Here is a 24,813-nt window from a genome sequence, read left to right on the forward strand (position 1 = left end):
TTTTCTTTCTCCAAAACTTTTAATGTATGAATGACTGCTTAAAACCCACGCGTTTCTTATACAACTCTCGCAAGCGTAAAATATACGTACAGGTGCTTTTACCCTGCATCGCAGGGATTTGATGAAATATCAACCGGGTCAACGGCGACTAAAAACAAACAAACGAATGAATTGGCTATATTTACAGTCACATTGCTATAAGATGTTCTGTCAACACCATAAAAAATAAGTCTTGGATGTTCTATTCATTAAGCTGACACAAGAGAGCTGTCCCCTTCTCAATCCAGAAGTCTGAAGGAAGGTCTGTAGGAAGATATACCGCCACCACAAAATTTGTCGAGTGACCTGCAATAGAAAAGACGTTTTCAATCAATGTCTTAAGTCCCCTCTTAGTACTTGCTCGCGCAAACGCTTTTTCTTGGTATGTTCCTACCTGTGGTGGAAAGTACACCAGCTCGAGCAGATGTCTTGTACAGCGGAGATGTATAACGTGAGGGATCTGGTGTGTAGTTCATGCGAGGTTCCATGTGGAGAATAGGGCACGGCTGAAAACAAACACAACAGGGAATGTAACCGTAAGTATATCAGTCTTCCTTGTTGCACCCCGAGCAGAGAACTTTTGCAACCAGTATTGATAAATACTGGTTTGATAAATATTGTATTGAGTAAATTGATAAATACTGGTTTGATAAATATTGTATTGAGTAAATTGATAAATACAGTATTGATAAATACTTACAGGGTTCATCTCGCCATCCAACGCGTCTCCTAGCATCATTTTTTCATCATCCCAGCGAGCGGCGTCTATGAATAAACCGTGTACCAATACTCCGTCCTCGGGAGATTCTATCTCTTCATCCATCGGTAGCGTGTCATCTGGGCCAAGTTTAGCGCGCGCCTCACTGACTTCCTCTTGGCTGCGATAGTTAGGGAGAACGTTGTAATGGAATGACAGCTGGTCAATTGGTTGATTGTACTTGCGGGCGTGGTTTTGAAGTGTTCCGGTCAGGAAACCTGGCAAAATCACCAATATATATTACGAAACTTCTTCAAGCAACACCAGCAAGATTGTCAGCGATTAGAAACTAAGCTTAATTATTTATAAGCACATTTTAACTTAATTTATCTGAATCGTCAAATGCCAGGTGAGTGACACTTTGGAGACTTGGAAAATTCCTAATACGTCACCGCGCGGTTTTAAGCCACTCGACATCATGCTTACTTTCACTTTAAACCGCTTTGTGCATGAATCACAATCGGAGTATCACCGATGGCATTTAGTAACGATTTGCCTAAAACATCTCAATAAAGACTCCAGAGAGGAATGAAAATAAGAAATACGCAACGCGTCAAAGCACTCACCCTGAGGATAGAAAAAACCGGAAATCCAAAACGATTTGGGTGCTCCTTGTTCGATCCATTGCTAGAAGGATAGAAATAAATCGCCTATCGGTCAAATTGAGAAGAAACTCAACCAAACTTTAGTATCTAGACAGTTTAGTTGAATTACCTCAAGAAGTAAAAGCAAAAACAAAAAACTAACTCTTAGCAAACAGTTTACCTATCTCGCAGTTCAACTCTAAAATGTTGGACTGGAGAAAAAGATTAACTGAAAAATACAGGCACACGTTCTCCTCAAGATAAAAAGATGACTTACTTCAATAAACATGCATCTGAGAAGCAAATCCTTCACCCACGAACCAAGAGGTTTCAATGATGGATAAGCAGCATTCGCCCACATTGTTGGAACCTTAAAAACACGAATTGTACTGTTATCTAAAGAAAGGACATGTGAACAACAGTCATTACATCCTTAGACAGACTGACATCTTTTAAGATGTTAAAACTCGTACGGGGCGTCCTCAGAGTGACTAACAACTACTTTCTCTATTGCAATACCACCCCTGAATCTTTCATTTAGGTCACAAAATAAAGTAAATTGTCACCAACCAAAGAAGCTCTTAATTGTTAAACATATTCTCCTTGTCAGTAGATTAGGAAATGTAGAGAGAACAGTACGGAGAATATGCATATTCATATAAGGGTATAAAGGGTTAATAAACAAAAGAGGGGGACGAAAACGGGAGAAATCCAACCTAAGTTACCTGATTGTTCAAAAAGTTTGTGTAAACTTTGTCCAACTCCAGTGACATCACTACCAAACCTTTAATGGCTTTCTGAAGCTGTTGTAAAGAAGTCTGAAAACAAAAAAGATATCAAACATTACATTCACACTTTGAAGTTTTACAGCAGAGGGGTACAACACTGAGCTAGCACTTGGATGTATCAAATGGTCATTTTAGAAACACTGTCATCTAAATCCACAAAAAGAAACCGAAAAAAACACACTGAGTACCTCTTGGAGTAGCCTGCTCTCAGACAAGCGCCAGCTACCACACATAATCAATATTGTTTGAGTATAGACTCGGGTAAATAACGAAGGAGTTATTAAGTTACCTTGATAACTTTCAAAAGAGAGTTAAAACGATCCACTTCCTGTCCAAGCACAGTGGTGAGTGAATTCACTCGACCTTTTGCATCAGTCTGAAATGTAACAATGAGAAAATTAACAAGGGAAAGACGACTAAGAATAAAGACAACTGCAGCATAAATAGCATCGTACCAAAAACAAAAACATCCGGTTTAGTTTTACTTTATTCTTTGTTCCAAGCTCCTTTTCCAAGACTATATCAATATAAAAAAGCATTAGAAAACAAAATGGCTTTTTGAGCTCCCATATAACGATACAGCAAGGTAAGATTAACATCCGACTGGTTTGAATTCTTACTTCAAATATGGCTTTATCTGCTTTTTCCATGTCCAACAGAACTGGCAGCTTAGAGAGGATGCTTTCAGCTAGTTCATAAACAATCTCGTCGCTTGTTTTACCGCTCCCTCCACTGGCCAAACGAGGCTGTACCTCTAATACTGCAGTAATCAGGGCATTGGTCTCTTGAGTCTGTAAAGTAATATGTAATCAGTAAGTCGTTTCAACGTTTAAGAATTTCTTCTCTCTGTGGAGATTAACACCCCCAGCATGGGAAGCTAGACCAGGCTTCCCTAACAGTTTGAAAATTTCATTTTATACCGCTCCCTCAGGGTCAAGAGAGGCACTGTGAAAGTAAAATATCTTTTCCAAGAACACAATACAATGATCCAGCCATACATCGAACCCAGGCCTTTTGATATAAAGCGAAGTGCGTTAAACACCAGGCCACCCCGTGTAACTCCCAAGGGGGGGAGGGGGAGGGGGAAGGGAAGGGGGAGGGGAAGGGAGAGCAGCAATTCTCATGGTCATGCTCCTGCCATCTAAGCCACATCGCTCCTGTCCGGGCTTTTTTCTGTTTTGAACATTAAAAAAATGGAGATTAAGTTCATCTGTTCAAAGCTACATTAGTCTTACTAGTAAATGAACTGGAGCCGGACAGACGAAACAATCTTTTACCTGGACCACTACGTCTTAAAATGGTCGAGAAAATGCATAAAGCTAAACCAAAGAAGAATAATTTTGTTCTTACCTGAAAAGCGATATTGGCATTGTTGTGCATTCCAAACACCTCAGGTTCATCAGCGATAGGCAGACTGTCGATGTAATCTCTGTACTCCGGTAAACTGTCATATCCAGGGGGAAAGTAGATACCTGATGATGTCATACATGACGGGTATTATTAGTCAGACATCACCTAACTTATGAGAGAAGCTTAACGAACCAAAGATTTGTTTTGAGATCTTATTATGATGTTATCATAACGGCCTGGGCCGTGTGACTTATTATTCATTAGCAGTAACTTCTTCGCATCATGATAACATAATTCACGATTGGTGTTATGCTGTCTTGCAGTACCTGATTTAGAAAACTTGTACCCATCTTCCAGTATTGCTGGCGAAAAGAATCTTCCGAGGATTGTGGTCAAACACCGCTGATCCCAAGCATCGGTGACTCGGCCTCCATAGGTTATCTGGGAATAAACAAAATTTATCTTGTCAAGTTTTCTTAACTGTTGCCGGGTGGAAAAAGGGAGAGGTATGGTGAAAGTTGGTGTATTTAACTATTCGCACATTAAATGCGCTCTCTCAATCCATGTTCTATAGAGATAATATAAACGAAGAGAATAAGCTAATAGCCATACTAAAGAGAAGGCATGTAAGCAAGTGAGTGTCATTTTGGAATCTGGAAAGAAAAGAGAACGGATTTAAAGAGAAGCGAAAAGAAAATATGTCCTAGCCTTCCTCCCCTTCCTCATCCCTGTTCCTCTCCTCACCCCTGTTCCCCTCCACACCCCTGTTCCTCTCCCCTCCCCTGTTGCCCTCCATACCCCTGTTCCTCTCCCCTGTTCCCCTCCACATCCCTGTTCCTCTCCCCTCCCCTGCTCCCCTCCACACCCCTGTTCCTCTCCCATCCCCTATTCTCTTCCCCATCCCTGTTCCTCTCCTCACCCCTGTTCCCCTCCACACCCCTGTTCCTCCCCCTCCCCTGTTCCTCTGCACACCCCAGTTCCTCTCCACTCCCCTGGTTCCCCTCCACACCCCTGTTCCTCTCTCCTCATGTTTTTCTCCACACCCCTGTTCCTCTCCCCTCCCCTATTCTCCTCCCCATCCCTGTTCCTCTCCTTACTGGTACTTTCCAAGCAGATGTGTTCCAATCACCCCAGTCCTCTTTCAGTCCACAAGCTATCTACTGAGCTAAGCAATGAATAGGTTACCTCTCCTGTGATGAAGGTCAGCGCATCCCATGGAATCTGTCCTTCTGCTAAGAACATCTTTAAATTGTCTAGTGCTGATTCGCGATCAGAGTCGTTGAACTCGTACTAATGATGAAAGTGTTGACAGTAAAAGTTAAAGCGGAAATGCAAAACCAGAAGGTATCCAAACTATTTCACGACTAAAGGGTCTCTGACGTAGTAACACTCATAAGGAACCTAAGGTTTTTGCATTAATAACAGGAAAAACTCATCGTAATATTCAAAATTTAGAATCAAGTCGCTTACTAGTTTAAGGAACGGTTACACCACTCACCTTGATGTTCCAACCGAGTGGACCAAACTTCTTTCTTTCCTGAATGATGGCATGAAAGAAACAAATTCCGAACACCAGCTTTCTCCACGTCACACCAAGAACTACAAGTTAAAAGCAGACTTCAAAAACAAAGTCGCACATCACTCAAGAAAAAAAGACCCGAGAAAGTCCCATTGAGAAGTAGCTTGAAGTTAAAAAAGAACCTCTGAGTAGTTTGCATCAGTGTGATTTGCGTGAAGTGGAGCGAAAGGGACACAGCAAGGTTAAACACCCGAATTAAATCTACAGTAACTGGCCAGCGATGACCCATTTATTCTCATCTGCACGAATGCGAAGAATGATAAAAGTGGCTGATCACGTAGCCATAGCAAATGATTGAAGAGCCATACTGATATAACAACTTAGCTGAAGAAATAAAACTTCCGCTGTATCAGAGCACTGATGACGAAAGTAAAGGAGGTAGCTCTTACTATGGTTTTCAAAGGAGTCAGAGCTGAGCTCTCCAAACGCTCTCTTGACATTGGCTCGAAGTCCCTTCGGGGGTTCATTCGTCACTTTGACGCTGTTCTGTAAAACCGTTACAGGAAAACTTTTTGTTGGCATGGAGCTCAAAAACAACCGGAAGTCCTCGTGTACTTCCGCCTCTGGTGTCGACAAATTCTTTATAAGGGTTTCCATTGCCAACATCCACGAGGCAGCGAGATGACAATTCTAGAAAAATAAAACGACAAGTATAAGAAGAAACCAATGAAAGCTACACGACAAAAAACACTCGAAGGAGAACAATAAGGGAGAAATAGAGGGAGCCTTTCTAGATCTGCTTAAATTGTTCCAAAACCAGACCAAGTCCAACCGATTAAGTCACGCTAGTGAAAAAAACTTTTACCTGTAGGAAGATCCAGTCTCCTGTCTTTGTTGCGTTAGCGATCATTTTCTCTGCTACAGGCCCTTGTCCTTGACCCAACGAAATTGCCTGTACCCTAGATAGAAAGTGCACATATATGTATACCAATATTAGAGGCTAACCTTATAGACCCCTTCAGTTCATCTCTTAGAGGTCATTCATGACCAATCACCTCTAAACCATTTGAATTGCTAAAGTAATAAAACAAAGAGATGCGATTTTACCTTTCGCTGTAACTCATGTCCCTCGCAAATCTGAGGAAGGCGTTCATTGGATCGGAGCCAGTAGAGAGAATGAATATGAGAGGCGTGGTTGGCCCTACATCAGAATACAGAGTATTGAGGTCTATAGACGGACTCTCCACAAATGTCTTGCCAAGGTTCTCACAAACGAAATCCACAGCAGCAAACACCACCTACGGAATAATTACACAAAACGCCAAAAATTGTCATTAAAATGAACTCGCCATGGCGCTGCTTATCTTAGCAGCTAAAAAACAATTTGTCGTTAACGCGATACTCAACAAAGGAGGAGAAAGCTACGGACAACGAACATTTTCATTTTTTTTCCAAACAGGGTTGGGAATATTTTTTTTGCAGCACACAAAAGAAAGACGTTTACCTTCTCTTCTCTGAATGATTTGATAAATACCAATTTCTGGAAACTTGAGAGGCGATCAACTAGACTAGACTGTTCCTCTGCCTCTTCAGTGGCTTCTGTGCTTTCGCTTGTCGCTGTTGATCGACCGTCACTGTCCTCTTTACTCGCCGTTAACAGTGGAGAGTTTGCGCATGCCTGGTGCAAGGGAGAAAAATTGTCTACCCATGAACACGTGATCCATTGGCGGGAAATGTATCATATGTTCAGATTTAAGAAAATATTTTCCTGAACATTTTCAATCCCGGAAGAAGTAATCCGGCAATAGTTTGCTATAGGGATAGTGGCGTGGTAGTTAACGGCCTGGGCCTAGTTGTATATACGACGGATAAATCGCTAGCCAGTGGATAAGTGATAGCAAAATGCATAGCGTTATCCACCGGATGGAGATTTATCCAGTGCATAGCGTTATCCACCGGATGGAGATTTATCCAGTGCATAGCGTTATCCACTGGATGGAGATTTATCCAGTCCAAAGCGTTATCCACCGGATGGAGATTTATCCAGTGCATAGCGTTATCCACTGGATGGAGATTTATCCAGTGCATAGCGTTATCCACCGGATGGAGATTTATCCAGTGCATAGCTAGCGTTATCCGACCTTCAAACTACCGGGGCCTGGTTGGTTAAAAAGAAGCAGGAAGGTTAACATCAGGATTTCAAAGGCAATCTTTACCTCAACTGAGCCGATCTTGACTATGACAGGCTTGCTGACTATTTCCTGTTTCAAGCCACCAAACGCTGGAAGGGAATCCTAAAAGAAAGCCATTACATAGCAAAAGAAAAAGGTAAGTTAGCACAAATAAAAGATCTGGTAACACTGGTCACAGGCTAAAGAAATGTCCCATAAATTTCATTCCAAGTTTACCGTTTCACAAAAGCTTTACATTTTCATCCCTCCCCGGTATATCACGAACTCGTCTAACTTGGCTTCCTGGCTGAGTTAGTAAAATCGCTACCTCTGTATCCCACAACAACTTGACAACAACTTTGATAGTGTACATAACTCTCACGATCTCATGTTTGTCAGAAACAATTCGTTTTCATCGCGTAAACTGTGATGTTCCTTTGCTTCGTAACATGATTTAGACTGTTTGTTTGGGTACTTTGAACAAGTTGTAACACTGCTAAAGCCAGGTATAGTTTTGGCCTCTAAAGGTATTTCAAACACACCTCTAAATCACAGCATGTGTTCCAGGTTTGTTCTGTTAGCCAGGCAATATCGGGCTTTGGTGGACGTTCCTGTGACGGACGATATAAACAATGACATTTTGATTAAGAACTACTATTGTTACGAGAACTGTTTGAACATGCAAAATGTACTAGAACTGCACACACGAGTTCCCTGACAAGTGTCTTTGCCTTACCTTGTCCAAGCTTCCACTTCCTCTGAGGAAAAAATTCCATTCGTTGTCTGATATGTCTTCTCTTTGACGCATAATCTCACCACATAACATGAACGAGAACACAAGCTTGTCTTTTTCAAACAGACCCCTGAAACACAAAGGAACACCGGTAAGACAACCTTAGATATCAGACGTGTTGTGAAATCTATCTCATAGAGAGTTCCTATTTTCATTTTCCACCCCAAGAGCAACTTAGCAAAGACTAGCGGGTAAAATTACTCAAGGTTGTATTAACGGGTGTAAAAAGCCTTGGGGGTGGGTGCTTTTTCCTCGGTAATCGAAGAAGGAAGATTGAAAGCCGGTTATGGAAAACCCAAAACACGCAAATTTTCTGCGCAAATGATTCCAAATAAATCAACAGTGTAAGGTCCTTCTTTTAATAAAACCCAGGATTTTGACAGTAATTAGAAAAGGCTAAAAAGAGAGATTTAGCGTAACTGAGAGAGCGCCGCACTACCACAAAAGGCGAAGGTTGGGGCATTAGCCCCAGTTTAGAGCAACTGCTTCAATCTTCCTGAAAACCTTACAGGCCTTTTATAAGAAGAAGCACTCTTACCGTGCCACGTTGGTGTAAACAGAACTAGTGCAATTAGCCAGCAGAATTTGAAGTCTCTTGTCCAAGTCATCTGTCTTCTCGCTGTTCTCGATGCAAGTATTGAACAGCTTTAAGAAAAATAAACAAATAGATACAATTCATTTCTTTAATCAAAAATCAAACTAGCAAAACTGACATCTACTAAAATATCTATAGACGCACATATTATACCTGCTTAAAGTATTTGAGGGAGTACTGGTACATAGTGTCCACCTCGGCCATGCTCGCCACCACAAAGTACATGACAGAGCCGCGTGTAGCTACTGGGCGGTACTTCTCGCGCGCCGTTGTTATCTTCTCCTCAGTCATCTCCGCCTCTTTCAGCCGAGTACTAATCACTCCTGAAGTGACCTGGTGAGAAGGCGAAAAGGATGAGATAAATAACCTGACAAAACCGCTGTCATAAAATGATAACTGGAGCTAAGGTAGTTATGCGCTCTTACCTTGGATTCATTGAGAGTGTTGATAAGCACTTCGTCATCGAGAATATTCCCTTCAGAGTGAAACAACAATTTAAGGATTCTGTCCTCGATGGCCTTCAGTTGGTTTTTGTCGGAGTTTATTCGCACAATCAGCTGATTTCTCTGATCTTCTAGATCTGGTCTTTCCAGACGAACAACATCACTGCAAAGGAATTTAACACTTATTCCATGAACGTTTATCTTCGCTTTAAATTAAGATTAAAAAAAAATCGGTTAAGCCTTAGTTCTCCATCTTCACGCAAAGGCTCAAATATCCTTAACCTTTAAAGTGCAGGATCGTAATTACAACTGTCTGCCAAGATAGAGAACTCTCAGCCTTCGTACGGCTTTAAATGAAAAAAATCAACTCGTTAGGAAATAAAAAGAGTTAATTTCAAGAAATTCCAGCAATGACAAATCACAATACCTGAGCAGCTGATCCTCCAGGCCTGACTTGGTGACAGTGAAGTTAATGATGGTCACTTTGATGCATACTTCAGGTAGATAATGAGGATTGGCAAGTTTAGTTGTCATATAAAACCTGCCGAGAAAACATGTTGATTGCAGTTAATGGTCGACATTTAACAATTTGTTATCATATTTATCAAACGTTGCTGAGCTTAGTTTTGGGAATGACAAAGGTAATATTTTAACTCTAGGAGTTATTGTAACGGCAGCCAAAACAAATATTCTCCAAAATTGAAGTTAAATGTAAAGTTATAAATAACAAATAACATACTTGAAGTTCTTGTCATAGTCGATATCACTATCACCCAGACGGATTAACAGACGTCCACCCTACACAAAAGAAGGAAATTAGCATCACCAAAGAAAACAGGGAAGCTACATCATTATGCGTACAACACGGCTTGTTGTGGTGATTTCAACAAATTCTCACTTAACCTGTGTAAAAGTCTGTTTCAACAGGATTGGTTCCAGAGCAGGATCCAGAGTCTCGCCAACTTCCTCTAATAGCACAGGCATACCAATACGGATACAGTTCTCAAGAGTACGCAGGAAGTTCTGGTCAGTAAGCTTGACCACTTTAAGACCATTCTTGGCTTCTTTGGCTCGGATCCATCGATTGGCCTAAAACAATATGACAGAAAACAAAAAAGAATCCTTCCTTCAACTAAGTTGCGACAGGACCTTCAGTAACATGTATCTTTCTGTTTCCTTTGCTCCTCATGTAAAGTCTCTTTGCTAGAATTATCATTTTCTTTATTACACTTTCTATAATTTTGCTCTGATGAGGGTCTCTCTATGTGTCTGTCCGACTGACCTCTCTCCGCTAGCTAACTCGTTCAATTGTTTGTGTTTCTGTAGGTCTTATTTAAACTAACCTGATCCTGGGGATCAATCATTAAAGGCCATCGCCGACCTCTGGTCACCAAAATCGCGTTCTCTATTGACACCTTCAAGAAAAAGTAAAGTAAACGTGACATGGAACTGGAGAAGTCATGGCTACAAGACGGCTTAGGTAGCAACCTGGGAAATGTGCAGGAATGGCGTGATGAAAGGGAGCGGACTAGACAACTTGAGAGCTCTACCAAGAAAAATCACTAGTTTTAAGCATTTTGAAAAAAGGACTAAAAAAGTGGGGATCCAAACCACTGACTTCCGTGGTTGAGCTAACAAATTAGCAGTTCCAAAAAAAAAAAAAGAAACGTTTGTACAACAAAAAAAAGTGTGAAAGTGCGAGTCAAATGTTGCATGCTTCTTTTAAGAATAAAAATGACATGGTACGTCCAAAGGATGCAACAGCTTTGGAGAGAGGAGAAAATCTGAATTGAGGTATATCTCACGACCTACTTTCGGAACACTATCCCAACTTACCGAATCCCTCGGAAGCCCATCTGCATTCCACTGTCTAATTTCAAAAGGATCTGCCAGCACATTGATGAGACTAAAGTCGTCTGACACAGGAATTTCTAAGTCTTTACAGCGTTGAATCCAAGATGAGATCAGCTCCTGGCGGTAATGACTTGTAAATGCCCCAAAGTAAGCCACACAAGCTGCCGCCACGAAAACATTTCCGACCACGTTACCAATCTCCAGTTCAAATGCCTGTGATTTGAAAAAGGAAGGAAGCATTAAACCTCACTGGATGATTTTAAGAAAAAACTTCCTTTCCCTCCCCATCCCTATTTCAGAGGAGTTCACCTTCTTACGAGTGATTCTCATAACAACAGTCCAGATTCTGAAAGAGACTCCACTTAGATCGATGATAAAATACAACGGCGTTTGAACTTTGTGATAAAGCGAGCCTTAGCCGTACTACAGGCCACGCGTGAATAAGAACAATCTGATGACGCCTTACCGCTACATTCTCTGTCCAGCGTCCCTGTTCGTCTCCTAGGGCTGTTGTCAGCTTGGATGCCCTCTTCAGACGAGCCGCGGTTTGTGCGATGTTCTTGGTCAGCGTTTCCTTTTCAGCAATACTATTGTCATAAGCTGCTTGAAGCTCTGCAATCTTTGGTTGGAAAAATGTAAGTATTAATAATAAAATAGTGCATACTCATTCAAAATATCGTCTGACGGCCTCCCGGTTAGCTCAATTGGTTAGAGCGCCGGATTGTGTTGTGCGGGAGGTCGAGGGTTCGAGCCCCGGCCGGACCGATACTCATGGTCTTAAAATAAGTGAGGAGAATTTGCCACCTTTCTATAATCAAGAAATGGATAGATATTCTAGTCTTCTCGGATAAGGACGAATAAACCGTAGGCCCCGTCTCCTGCAGGGTTAGGGGTAGGAGACGTTAATTTCCCACGCACGAGAATACTGTGTTGTGGATGTCCTCCCTTGGGGTGGGATGGGTGGGAATTGGCCCTGAAAAGCCCCCATGGGGAGTGGTCAACTAACGTACGTACGTATGCATGTACGTATGTATGTATGTATGTATGTATGTATGTATGTATGTATGTATGTATGTATGTATGTATGTATGTATGTCTGTGTGTCTGTCTTAGAGTGGCTTCTTTTGTGCACAGTCGGTATCTGAAAGTCGACTGACTCTCAACCATTACATCTAATTTCAGTGCATATCGTAACAGCTACTTTTTACAGAGTTCGTAGATATTTCCTGCATAGTAAATTCAAGTACAAATTATAATTGTCATTTTAAGCAGTTCTCAAAACCATGAAATTTTTCAAGTTTTGTTCAAGGTAATTAATGTCTATTCGGCTATCTTAGAAGAATCTCACCCAATAAATTTTTTTTCCATCCAGGTACTGAAATTTAGTCGGAAAACTTCAACCTCTTTTCAAGACTTAAGAGCCCCACATCAAACTTAAGGGTTTGATATTCGTACTCAAGGGGCATTGACAAAAATGAAAAACAAATACTACCTCGACGGTCAACCACAAGTAATCTGTAATACAAAAGAAAATTTTCAACCCCGAAGAGAGGATCTTGGCCTCACATCGTATCGTTTTAAGTATGATACCTTTTCCTCAACAGCAGCTAAACTATCTTGCTTTTCTTTTAATGTCGCCATAACAGCATCTAATTCCACCTGAGCAGCAGCGAGTCTGAAGAAAGATAACGAGTGATTAACCTTTTACAGCCTAACATCAGTATGCTTATTCTCCACACTGTTCTCTATACATTTCCTGTGGTGTTGACATGGAGAATTTGTTAACTATCACGAGCTTCTTAAATTGTTGATTATTTGCTTTATTCTCGTAACCTTAATGTTTGATCCAGAGGTGATATTGTAAGGAGAAATTAGATGCCAGTCACTCTCGGAGGTTACATGGCTGGGGATGGCTCAAGAGTTGGCGTTAACATGCATCGCAGCATTCATGTTTGTTAACTGTCTGTTGGCAGACAACACTTCCATCAGCCACGTTCATCATTAACCAAACGTGCCGCAATCACTGACTGTCGTAACATTTGTTGATAATCATATTCAAAGTCAAATAACGTAACTTATGAGACCACTGAGAATGCTGTTGAGTTTGACTAAATACAAGATACCTTTTCTTCTTGGGCTCCACCGTGCGGAACACTCGAGCATACAAATCCATAGCGCGAACCCACATCACCATGGACCGGCACGCCTAATGAAACAAGGTCCGTTAGACAGTTGATTAGAAAATTAAAGGATCACCGCTACAAGCACCCAGCTATCTAAAATGACCTTGACCTATAAATTACTTTAACTCTTCCTACCAACCTCAAAGCTGGCAAAAGTTCCTCCTCCCCCTCTTCCCCCTTCGTGTTTAATGAAACGGCTTTTCATCTTTATTTTCAATGTCATCATTGGGGGGGGGGGGGGGGGAGGAAGAGAGATAGCTGAATCAATATTAAAACACCAATACCAAGATCATTCGTAGGAGATATCAAGTTAGGGTCTTCTCTGTTTGTTTTTAAAAGGTGGCCCAAATAACTCTACCTAGGAGGATTGTAGAGGCGTTGATGTGACAAAAGAAAGCATGAAAAAGTCGTGGTGAACGTTCCTTGCCGAGGATAGATACCACGGAAAGCAATAAGTCAGTTAATATGTTCTGTTCCACGCTTAATACAAACGGATCTACTAACAAGATTTTGTTACGGACAGGGAAATAGTAACGAGCGCAAAATGATTCAGCTGCTAAGCACTCGTCAGAACTAATATTCGAGAAAGGAGTTGCTACTTCAAATATTTAACAACCAATATCTTCTTCAACAAGGAGCAAATGCATCAATATACAGTTTACGTCTAATAAAGCTGATTAAGGGCTAATTAACCCACCTTCGATACTTTCTCCACATTTTCTGGCGTGAACTTGGGGTTTTCTATGTACTTTTTCAGTTTCTTCAAAGTAGAATCCGGAATATTGTCCTAGAAACAAAACAAGCAGATGTATATAATGATTGGTATAAATATTTTGTGGCAAAATCAAACTATTGCACAAGCAGAGGAGCAGAACGTCTTGAAAAGAATATCTTAAAAGAATTAAGATTCTGCAAAGAAGGTAGAGGATGAAATCTTAATTACATGGCAGGCACATACTTCTAGTTACACGACAAGCAAGCAATGGTGCATCACAAATCTTAAATAAGTGATCACTTCGCGGTGATTTGTACTGCTTGGAATACCTTATTCAACTAGCTAATACTGTATGTTTGTGAAATAAATACTATCAAGAGCAAGAATTAAAACCACCTTTTTGGAGAGACTTGTAAAAGACTGCGTAATCATAAGAATCTAATTTCACACGAGTTTAAATATGAAGTATTCAGTACCTTGTTATATTCCATAAGCCTGGTCAAAAACTTAGCGTCACCAAGCAAAGACTTTGCTGCTGCCCAGTCAGGCCTGAGGAGTACATTAAAATTTAATTAACAAACTAACAAACGACGAAAAGTAACATTCTTTGAAAGCAGTCACTAAACATTGGCCAAATAATTTCACGAAAATCAACACGTAAGTAGGGAAGAATTCATTAAAGAAGGTCGCAGTTAGTGGCCAAAAGACTAATCACCTTGTCAGTCAGATTTCTACAAATTATGTCATCGGAGCGTGGAATGAACATTTTTTTGCTTCGATTTCTAAATCAAGCAAAGAAATTATTCACGCGGGTTTTCTGCAGTTTAAGCAATTGCTGAAAAGAAGCCTGGAAAATGTCAAGGTTGGACAGGATCCGAACCCGTACCTCCTAGATACTATGGTTGGACTGTGCTAAAAACTCAGCCACCAAGCCACATTTTGGAAATTGAATAGTTTCGCAAAAACTTTCCTATATAAGGTGACTGATGCTGACATGAATGAAGCTTGAAAAAATTTGCGAATTTGGCAGAAGGCCCTCGAGAAATAATAGCATCTCCCAAAGCCACCTTCGGTTGTGTTCTCCTAACATGAACATCTTCCACATACAGAATCAAACTTACTTTGCATTTAACAAAATACAGATGGACTCCATAACCGTCATGACGAGCTCAGGGGGACTGGTGAACACACGTAACTCGGATATATCGGACTTGTCCAATGAGTCAAGGGCCTATAAGTGACAGAGATAACCAGTTATCTTCAAACTTCACTGAACTTGCGGTTTTTTTTATCAGCACAGCCAAGAAAGGAAGCAAGTAGAGGTAAAGAGGCTCAAACTGAAGGACTTCTTTGTAGACAATGCGTAGTGTTATATTCTACTTCGCTACCCCGCTCAAACGAATATGATAAAACATTTATCATTCAATAAGCAACCACAATTGAGGTGTGTCAACACGAGTCATATGCAACCCTCTTTAGTATGCCTTCATCAATAAAATGGATAGGAATGGTACATCAACAGAATGAAAACTCGGAAATGTAAAATAGAGCAAGAAAAACCACCCTACAAAACAATCTAAACTATGTTCGTATATGCAAAAACTACTCCTTAGAGAATCTGATGATCCCTAGTCACTGACTATTTAATTTTGAGGGCGTAGGGACGGTCGTAGGACGCGAATGAATATAAATGACAACAACTCGAATATATAGCCTACCGCTAATGAAGTAATTGTAACAACATACCATGTAACACCCCAAAGAAAGGGTTACGTAACCCATGATAAATACATGTACTTTCAACTGATTGCAATTCAAGTCCATTTTATTACTACCCCCCTCTCCCACCATTTAGGATTTTGTCACGTTTCCCTGACCAATTTATACTCCTTACCGGAGTGAAGAGAGGCACTGTGGAAACTTAAGGGTCTCTCTAAATAACAAAACGCAATAACCCCCCGCCGAGACTCCAACTAGGGGCTCTCTCGATTCAGCGTGAAACACACTAACCTACAAACCAGCAATGCAATGCTGTATCATTAATTTTCATTTTCTTCCAAAGCTATAATTCAGCCTAACTTAGAGGCAGTCTAAACACATACCTTGTTGGCAGCCTCCAGAGCAGGTAAGGCCTCGTCCAAGTCTTTCTGTGCTTCTGCTGCAATAGCTTGGGTTTCATCTGCCTTTCCTTTGGCTACTTCCTCTTCCGCTGAAACGACTTTTCTCACCTGAAGAAATGAGTGGAAAACTCAAATTGTCCAATTGGATATAATAGAATAAAACCTTACTTGAAAGAGACTCCGAGCCATTTAATGGTTAACTTAAAGAAGGGAAATTTTGAACGTATATAGTTAGAACATTATGGAAAGGAAATGAGGCAAAACTATCTATAGATGTTCTTATACAAAAGTGAAGCGTCTAAAAATTGTACTATCATCACATTCTCAAATCCAAGTGCCAACCATCGTAATTAGCGAGAAGACAGACGAACGCAGCTAAATAACAAAGGTACAGAAAATATGTGTTATTTATCTCACACAGACCTTGTCAGCTTCCTCCTGATCAGTCTGTAGTTTGTCCATGAGCTTTTCTACATCAAGTGATTTCTGTTTCAACTGTGGTTCCAAAGCCACTAACTCCACCTGCATGTTATCTACTAAGTCGTTAGTTTCTAGAAGCTTCTTCAAGCCATTCTTCACGCGGTCACGTGCACCAATCAGCTGTCTGTAAAATATGCGGGTGTTACAGTTAGTTAAAACACAACGGAGTGATAGCTATCCAACCTCTTCGCTGATGTAAACATAAAATGAAGGCTACTGAAAGTATGAAGCAAAAATAGGAGTGTTGAAGGGGTAACCAGTCGTACAAATATCTATTATTATCACTTGTCGGGCACTGTGGCGCATTTTGCGCGCTAAAATGTATTTAACTCCGCTTCACCTACGCGAGATTGTTCAGACTAGTTAGTTGTCCATGTTTTTAAAGTCTTTTGTTTTCTCAATGATAATAGTGGTAATACAGTTTCTGTTCTTGAGCATAAATATGTTTTTGGGCCCTCTTAGAGTCATTTCAACATAACTCTGAGTAGGGCCCAAAATATATTTATCCCCAAGAACAAAAACTCTACTGTTTAAAAGTAAATTATTAATTAGACAGCATCACACAATCAACTTCGACCTTTTCAAAAGAGAAATAGAGAGCTGTGATTGATGTTCGCTACACTTTGGTGACTCTAAGACAGTAAGAATACTTCACCTTCGTTTGTCGTCTAACATGGACAGATACAGGTTAATAAGCTCCAGATAACTGGTTGGGGTTGTGTAATATCGGCGACGCAATTCAGCGTAAAACCTGTCCGCCATAGAGCTAACACTCGTGTGGATTTCAACACACATTTCGGCCACTCTCTCCTACAATAAAATCACGAAGTAAACAGTCTAAAAAAACATTAACAAAGGATTTTGTTGAGCACCCCGGGTTTAAAAAGAAGACCACGAGCCAGCCACTAGAAACGCCTCAAGAGCCTCTAAGGATGGTTAACCTTGACATCACCAAAATGCTTAGCAATGCTATTTAAATGACAACAAACCCAAACTTATAATACCGCTTGAAAATGAAAATGAACAAAATGCAGCTCATTCTAACCTTAACATCTCCTGCACCCAAGTCCACTTCTTCGAAAAAGTTCTTGGAGACAGACAATAAAGCCTCCCTACCAAAAAACAAGGTGTTTTGAAACGGTCAGCCAGCACAGATACTGTTTGCCAACCAGAAATAGCACAATACAAATAAGTCGCCTTTTTCAATAACTTTCGAAACAAATCCATGAGGTTTTGGCGATTAGAGATGGCAATAGGAAGTAATCTGCAAGTAGCTGCAAACACGCTTATCCCCAAATTGTAAAACACACAGTCTTATTACAAATGATTTGTATCAATAGCAGGCAGATTGAGAGATAATCAGACATGAAAAATTTTTCAGAACAGGCATTTTATTTGATACATCAGCCTTGCGTCAATTCCCTCCATTCTCTGTTTCTTAGCTGAGCCTGGACAACTTGCTCGCTAAAGATTTTCCCTGATTTTCATTGGCTAACATTAGTGAGGAAGTTAAGTTTCATTAACTAGTAGCATTTAATGTCTAAATTTCATTTGCTCTTTCATACAAAACGCTTGTAAATGGAAAATTCACCAGCCAAATGAAGCAACAAATAAAGGTTGTTAAGAACCAATCAGACTACAGCATTTTTTATGAGACTTAGACAATAACAAGTTGATATCAGCATTAGTGTTGTTTTGGTGATAGATACTGAAGTTATCCAAAAGTACGCTGACCGGACTTAGAACATGGTTATGATTATGATCCAAGTGTTTCACTAAACTGACCTTGGCCATTCGGTGAACCAGTCAATAGTACAACAGTTCACCAGAGAGGGGAACATACGGCAGCGAGTACGGAACGCATCTCCCACAGGACTCATGCAAAGTACTACATGAAGGTTATTCCGAACACGGCTGATGAAGTGATTGAACACGGCATCCCTGAGATTGAAGAAAATATCGAGAAATTTAAAATCTGTGCAACAACATAACAGAGCCATAGATGATAATGGACAAATAGAAGAGAGCTGTGAGGTTCAGCGTCAGATCCAATATTCACCTGTCGCCTTCAGGAACACCAGCCTCCTTGGCGTGAGGTCGGGTTCCAATCAGTACTTGTTCATACTCCTCTGGCTCAAACAGGTTTGGGACCTGATGACAAACAAAGTGCACATTTTTATTTTACCCACGTTGGTTCATTAACACATCGTAACATTTTTTAAAAATTCAGCGAAGTAAGGAGTATTTAATAGGACAGTTAAAATTTAATCACAAATCTTCACAAACACTTCAAACATTCTCTGTAAATGGACAACAGAGCAATTAAACAATAGTCATATAAACTATTAAAAACATTGATACTGGTTAATATTAACATCCAAATATTATTATCAATAATTAATAGTCAATAATATTAAATATTATTAACAATATTGGACAAAAGTCATATAAACAAGTATCATAAACATCACAAATACCTCGCCAGAGTTCAAGATGTTATTGATGTCTTCCAGGAATTCCTCAACAACGATCTGCACAAAATTGAAATTACATAAATATTTTATAATAATAATATGAGCCTCATTCTGCGAAATTTGTTGATATTGCTTTATGTTTCTCTCTCAGTGTAATAACACATGTCATTGTGTGGTAGCAAAGTATAAGAAGTGGAGCAATCTCTAGAGCCGATAAAAATCCATGATTATGATAGCTTTGCTTTATTTGAAAACTCACGCCAACCTCTGAGCAATTGGATCATGAGAAAAATCATGACTAGGACAGTCCTCTCGTCCAGCACTTCAGGCGATTTACTTCTATTTCCTTCACAATCTCATTGGTTCCTTGTGAAAAATTCTTCTTTTTTGAGATTGACCAATGCAATTACTTAGTTTTACAGAAGTCAGTCAAACCGCACTACAATGTATGACCGTGATATTCAACAGGGGTGCTTACCTGAGTATCAGTGAATAAGAACACTGTGTTTTTTCCTTCCACTCCAGCTGATGTGTACAATTTTTTAAGATCTTCCCGGAATGAGGAGTAATCGTAGCCACGAGTCAGCTCGATTTGAAAGCACAGGTAACCAGCCATATGACATGCCAACCTAAGGAACAACGCCAGAATTGTTTTTTTCAAACAAGCTTAATGCAAGTGTTTCTTCAAAATTGTTTGTGTATGAATGCTCCTTAGAATTCAAACAATTTGCCGTTACGACCTAAAAAAGCTATTTTGATAGTGAATCGATCACAACAATTAAAAAATCACTAACTTTAGCAATGAGAATTGTAGAGACGTTGTAAGAGAATGATCATGCAAGGCAAGTTACCTGGTAAGACTCTGTTTTCCTGTTCCCCCTACACCCACAAGCAGAGCATTCCCACGCGGCTGACGAACCATTCGGGCAATTCTGCAGAAAAACACACATTCATCAAACCCCAAATTGCTGGGAAGGAGCCATCAAAAAGTCTCACAAACAGTGTATGAACTAACAGCTGACCTTGAGACATGTTCTATGGCATCCATAAAGAACACAAGCTTCATTTCTTTAGAAGAGTTCATATTGTAGTCATCGAGATACTAAATAGAAAGACATATACAAATAAGAGTCACATCAGGAGGCGGTTTGGCCGAGTGGTTAGGGCGGGGGACTCCTATCTGGCAGTTCTGGATCTAGTCCTCTACCCCGCTTCTCACTGGATTTGTTCTTGGTTAACCCGAGATCAACTCCGTGGCTGTGCTATGTACATAGCCAACTGGTCTGTCTCCTGCCAGTTGGGAATTTTAACATCATGGTCACTTATAATATTTGTTTCCAATTTGTTTGTATTGGCTTTGAAAAGCCCTATGGGGGAGTGGTCGAATTAATGCTATAATTACTATTACTAATATTATTATAATAAGTATTACTACTATTGTTATAACCATAATCAGTTTCCTTAGAAGATTACTTCAAAGAGCTAAGTCAACATAGCTTGAGCCATTTTTATGACGTTTAGGACTACCCCTTTAACCTACATGAGAGAACATAACATTACTTTGGTGAGAAAGAAAAACACTCGAGGCACAGATGAATGCTAAGGGCGATGATTCAATGAATGGCAAATTTAGGATCAAGACGTTGTCGTTTCTTTCATTATACGTGCATGAGATGGAAGTCTTTAAGATTCAACCCTTTTTACCATGATCATTGCTGTCATGGTTCGTATAACTTCAGACAAACAAAATTCAAGGACTTTTCAAGGACAAAAAATGGTTTTCAAGGACTAAGTTTTATTCATAAATCTAAACCATTTACGATTGAATACACATTTGCCTATCGCTCAATTAAATTGAAAACAAAGGGAAATGAAAAAATCATCAACCAAAACATAGCCAAACCACTACATGTTTAAGTTTCCCCTTAAAACAAAAGCACACGGCGGACTACCACACATCGGAGGCCTTGCGCATGAAATTGAGGCACACATCCAACTTTGATTCATGTACCACTCACGTTTTATACCGACCATTTTCGCTTTTTGGTAGTTACTAGTGGACAAATTTTCCATAGCAAAATTGTTTAATTTATCAGAAAAGCGATAAGGCGCACAGAAGTTGCTAAATTTCAGGGACTTTTCATGACCTACTAGAGAAATCAAGTACTTTTCGAGGAATTAACCAAATTCAAGGACTTTTCAAGACGACCATTAAAATTCAAGACCTTTTCGAGATTGTACGAACCATGATTGCTATATTGTTAAAGGTTACCTAGAACATTGGAGAAAGATTTAAATGAACTTACATCAGCCAGAAGATTTTTCACTTTTGAGATATCAGCCAGCTCTTCGTAGATTCTGTCAGAAGGGTCTGCACCCATCTTCATAAAGTCTCCAAACAGAATAGGGGCCGTTTCAAATTTCTCAGCTTGCACATTCTGATTACAGCATAAAAGGACACACAAACACTATGTTGTTGAAAGTTCAAAAGGCATATACGGTTTACAGTTAATTATTTTTACACTGCGGGCAGGACACGATGGCTGAATGGTTTGGGCGCTGGACTCTGAACCAAGAGGTCTTGGTTTTTAGTTCTGGCCAAGCAATAATGCTATGTACTTAGGGAAGACACTTTACTCTCGCCATGCCTTTCTCCATCGGGTAGTTAAAATGAAACCGTCAAACTGCCAGAGAGACCTAGCGAATTGCGGGGGGGTTGACAGTAAAGTACCAACATCCATCTTTTTGCTACCACACAAAGACATGTGTTATTACTCAGAAAGAAAAACATAAAACAATATCAACAAATTCATCTTACACTTTCCCTTTACAGTTCTGAGCTCCACAACTATAATTTTCGGTAAGTACAAGGATGATTATTGTTATAGGTTGCTAAATTTGGTTCGTTGCTGACAACGTTATTCATACCAAGAGCTATACCTGGGAGAAGTGTTTCTGTGCCATTTCAGACAAAATGGCGTTGAAATAACGTTTGTCTTCTTTGTTAATTAGACGATCGTGAAATACTCTTTGTGCCTCGTGACAGAACAGGCGAAAAATCTGTCCAGCGTCTCTAATAACTCCAGGATCCGCCTGAAGTACACCTGAGAAGAATGGTAACAGATAGGTTAGCAAAAATCTTATTTTAAAAATCTTTGCTATGATAAACAAAGTCACCCACCTTAAAATGTGCAGAAGTGCTCATGAAACTAAAATGGTGAATTGATTTTCGAAATGTCAAAACCATTAACTGTATTATAACTGACAGACCAACCTTGAATGCATTTGGACAAATCTCTCAAGTTGAACACATAGTGAGATTTTGCAGGAGTCGGTAACAGGTCTGTACTCATACGAACATAGATCTCAACACTAAAGAGAGCAAACATGGAAAAAATGAAGAAATAGAATATAATGCCAATGTAAGTAACGGCATCAACAGGCGGGTCATCAGTTTATGGCTTTATTCTGTAACAGTTATGCTAAAATATTTTGACAAACGTTTCCACAGCACAACATTGACTTATGTAAAAAAAAAAAAAAAAAAACCTCGCGATAAAGGTAAAACCAAACAGCAGAAGAAAAAAATAAACTCAGGACCAATAAAGAATATTAGTTCTAAAGGATAGACACAAATTACAAATAATAAATTAACCCTTCAGTTGCATTTCCAAGATCCCATAAGTGATTCTCCTTACTGTCTGCCGTACAAGTGTCATGATGTTAGCTAAGAGAATTTGGTGTGTGATCAACTGATGATCCCCTACTTGAAATTTTTCTCTATCATATTCTCTTCACTTGTCTGCTTGATATTGTTTTGATATTGCCAGGAGAAAAATTCTGTCTAGGTCACCCGTGGAAGTTAGAGGATTAAGAACCTAAACACAGAAACTGGAGATGCCTGTTCATGGATAACCTATATAATTTTAAAAGGGAAGCCAAAAAAAAAAATTTATACCTCGCCCCAACAATCGCATCTGCGCATCCCCTTACGTCTTGAGGAAAGTCGACTAAAAAGCCGCTAACAATGGACTGAAAAAAGAAATGAAATAAATGTTTGTTGATAACTAACTCATAAATGGATATTTGATTAGTCCAAGGATTTGAAATAACATGCTTTCTGTTACCTTGAAGATATGTTTCAGAGTGTGCTCGGCAGACGACGGAATACTGAACATACTGAAGTGACGTAAGAAACGAGGCGTGACTGGATTTCTACCACCCCCTGGGGGAGCACAGGCTGCACAGATAGTCATGTCCTGTCATGAAAATAATGATTAAAATCTCAATCAACTGAATTAAAAAGCTGAGGACAATTGATTGACCACGACATAAGGTATGGCGTAGAACGGATGTGGTGCACTTACATGAATTTCCTTCCAGAAGAGTTTTTCTCTATCGTAAAATCCTCGAAAATCCTTGAAAAGAAAATAAAATTCACATAATATATTGGTAGTCCTAAGTATTAACGTATACCCCATTCACACCAAAGGTTAAACATGTTTTAAAGCTGTTTTTTTACACACGGTTTAATGTTGTTTTCTACATAGAAGCTGCTTGAACCGATGTTTGTCAACGTCAAAATTAGCACATTGGAAATAAAAAGTCAGTGACTACTTGAAACCAATGGAAAATTCAATTTTTTTAAGTTTTCTGTTTCTGACTTTCATTCATGTTTTGCTGATCAGAATTGGGTCATAAATATGAAATCTTTTCCAACACAGCACAAAAATATTAACATGTTCCACCTCTCCGCAAGAATTAGACTTTATCAAATAAATGTGAGGTTACTTGGTACTGCCTGAGTAACTCAATGGGAGGCTGTGCGCCATAAGTGTCCAGCTTTGGCATGTTCAAATCATCGACAAAGATAATCATTCTTTTTCCTGCCGGTGCACCTATTAAATGTAAACAAAACGTTGTTTAAAAAACTCCTTACAGTACTCTTAAAAGAATCAACAAAGAATCGCGTAACTCATCATGACTTCCGATCGATCCTAAGAAACTTTTTTCAAATCAAATCTTCTTCTGAGTCTGAAGAGTCTGTGACGTTTATTCAGTGATTAGTTTCTTGAATCATAGGGTTCAAATGATATAAACTTTCACCACGTCTAAATATAACAATGAACACAAACCTAAAATATTCTTCCGTTTCTTTTCCAGTTTGACTTCAATCATTTCCTGAGTTCGTTGGCTGCTTGTCTGAGCAGAGAAGTTCATCATGATGGGAACATAGTTCGCCTTATCGCTTATGTCAGTCAGCAGTCCCTTGGCCACCACAGACTGCAAAATGATAAGAGTATAGAGTCTAGTTAGCCCCCTTTTATAGTTGTCATCATCGTTAAAATTATGCCGGTGGTATCAAAATTCCGTCTCGACAATACTGTCATAACCATTTTTCTTCGTGTCAAATATTATGAGAATGAAAATAAATTTTTTCTGTGACACCAGAAACACGCTCCTTTGTCAAGGACAGAGCGAATAATTGGCAACAGAACCGAAAAGGCAGTAAAATGTGGGAATCTGACGAGGGATTTGCCGCTTTCTTTTGATTCCGTTTCCCAGTTATTGGCAGTATCCTTAATCAAGGAGCATGGATCCAGGCTATAAACGAAACGAGTACATGTCAAATGGAAGTCTACTATCTAACCTTGCCAACGCCTGTCGTTCCAGTAAACATAACGGATCTATTGACAACAACCAGCTTCTCCATCAGGAATCCATATCTGACCGTGTCTACAGTAGGCACCAGCAGGTCAAAGTATGGGATCTCTGGGCTGTACTTAAATGATGGAATTATCTTTTCCCATGGTTCAAGACGGCGTGTGTCAAAATCCACGAAGTAACTGAACAGATCACCTGAACCTGGAAGCTGTGCAAAGAGACAAAGACTAGTTTAGAGCTTGTGCGAGGAAGCTTTGAAAAGACTTGAAAGGAATTTCTGTTTT

General features: G+C 39.8%; 1 protein-coding gene across 1 annotated transcript in view; it reads right to left on the reverse strand.

Annotated features, from left to right (window-relative positions):
• The window catches only part of LOC111325085 (dynein axonemal heavy chain 6), a 51,682-nt gene continuing 26,869 nt past the window's right edge, over positions 1-24,813 (reverse strand). Inside the window, exons 44-95 of the mRNA XM_022928813.2 lie at positions 24,516-24,737; positions 24,001-24,148; positions 23,657-23,763; positions 23,233-23,283; positions 22,993-23,124; positions 22,824-22,897; positions 22,140-22,237; positions 21,806-21,969; positions 21,172-21,303; positions 19,888-19,967; positions 19,717-19,797; positions 19,344-19,494; positions 18,869-18,922; positions 18,451-18,542; positions 18,177-18,332; positions 17,437-17,503; positions 17,047-17,201; positions 16,335-16,515; positions 15,894-16,019; positions 14,913-15,022; positions 14,268-14,340; positions 13,774-13,863; positions 13,017-13,099; positions 12,484-12,568; positions 11,360-11,512; positions 10,876-11,106; positions 10,383-10,454; positions 9,943-10,128; positions 9,779-9,837; positions 9,467-9,580; positions 9,022-9,202; positions 8,750-8,929; positions 8,540-8,646; positions 7,945-8,071; positions 7,751-7,819; positions 7,254-7,331; positions 6,542-6,715; positions 6,145-6,335; positions 5,903-5,996; positions 5,487-5,727; positions 5,017-5,117; positions 4,704-4,808; positions 3,845-3,959; positions 3,519-3,640; positions 2,789-2,959; positions 2,458-2,544; positions 2,106-2,198; positions 1,658-1,750; positions 1,363-1,423; positions 740-1,014; positions 434-545; positions 1-345 (exon numbers count right to left, since the gene is read on the reverse strand). Of these exons, the coding sequence (XP_022784548.2) occupies positions 242-345; positions 434-545; positions 740-1,014; positions 1,363-1,423; positions 1,658-1,750; positions 2,106-2,198; positions 2,458-2,544; positions 2,789-2,959; positions 3,519-3,640; positions 3,845-3,959; positions 4,704-4,808; positions 5,017-5,117; positions 5,487-5,727; positions 5,903-5,996; positions 6,145-6,335; positions 6,542-6,715; positions 7,254-7,331; positions 7,751-7,819; positions 7,945-8,071; positions 8,540-8,646; positions 8,750-8,929; positions 9,022-9,202; positions 9,467-9,580; positions 9,779-9,837; positions 9,943-10,128; positions 10,383-10,454; positions 10,876-11,106; positions 11,360-11,512; positions 12,484-12,568; positions 13,017-13,099; positions 13,774-13,863; positions 14,268-14,340; positions 14,913-15,022; positions 15,894-16,019; positions 16,335-16,515; positions 17,047-17,201; positions 17,437-17,503; positions 18,177-18,332; positions 18,451-18,542; positions 18,869-18,922; positions 19,344-19,494; positions 19,717-19,797; positions 19,888-19,967; positions 21,172-21,303; positions 21,806-21,969; positions 22,140-22,237; positions 22,824-22,897; positions 22,993-23,124; positions 23,233-23,283; positions 23,657-23,763; positions 24,001-24,148; positions 24,516-24,737 (6,408 nt within the window). The 3' untranslated portion in view covers positions 1-241. The remainder of the gene's footprint in view (positions 346-433; positions 546-739; positions 1,015-1,362; positions 1,424-1,657; positions 1,751-2,105; positions 2,199-2,457; positions 2,545-2,788; positions 2,960-3,518; positions 3,641-3,844; positions 3,960-4,703; positions 4,809-5,016; positions 5,118-5,486; positions 5,728-5,902; positions 5,997-6,144; positions 6,336-6,541; positions 6,716-7,253; positions 7,332-7,750; positions 7,820-7,944; positions 8,072-8,539; positions 8,647-8,749; positions 8,930-9,021; positions 9,203-9,466; positions 9,581-9,778; positions 9,838-9,942; positions 10,129-10,382; positions 10,455-10,875; positions 11,107-11,359; positions 11,513-12,483; positions 12,569-13,016; positions 13,100-13,773; positions 13,864-14,267; positions 14,341-14,912; positions 15,023-15,893; positions 16,020-16,334; positions 16,516-17,046; positions 17,202-17,436; positions 17,504-18,176; positions 18,333-18,450; positions 18,543-18,868; positions 18,923-19,343; positions 19,495-19,716; positions 19,798-19,887; positions 19,968-21,171; positions 21,304-21,805; positions 21,970-22,139; positions 22,238-22,823; positions 22,898-22,992; positions 23,125-23,232; positions 23,284-23,656; positions 23,764-24,000; positions 24,149-24,515; positions 24,738-24,813) is intronic.

This window comes from Stylophora pistillata, chromosome 5, assembly GCF_964205215.1.
Source record: "Stylophora pistillata chromosome 5, jaStyPist1.2, whole genome shotgun sequence".
Classification (NCBI taxonomy): Eukaryota; Metazoa; Cnidaria; class Anthozoa; order Scleractinia; family Pocilloporidae; genus Stylophora; species Stylophora pistillata.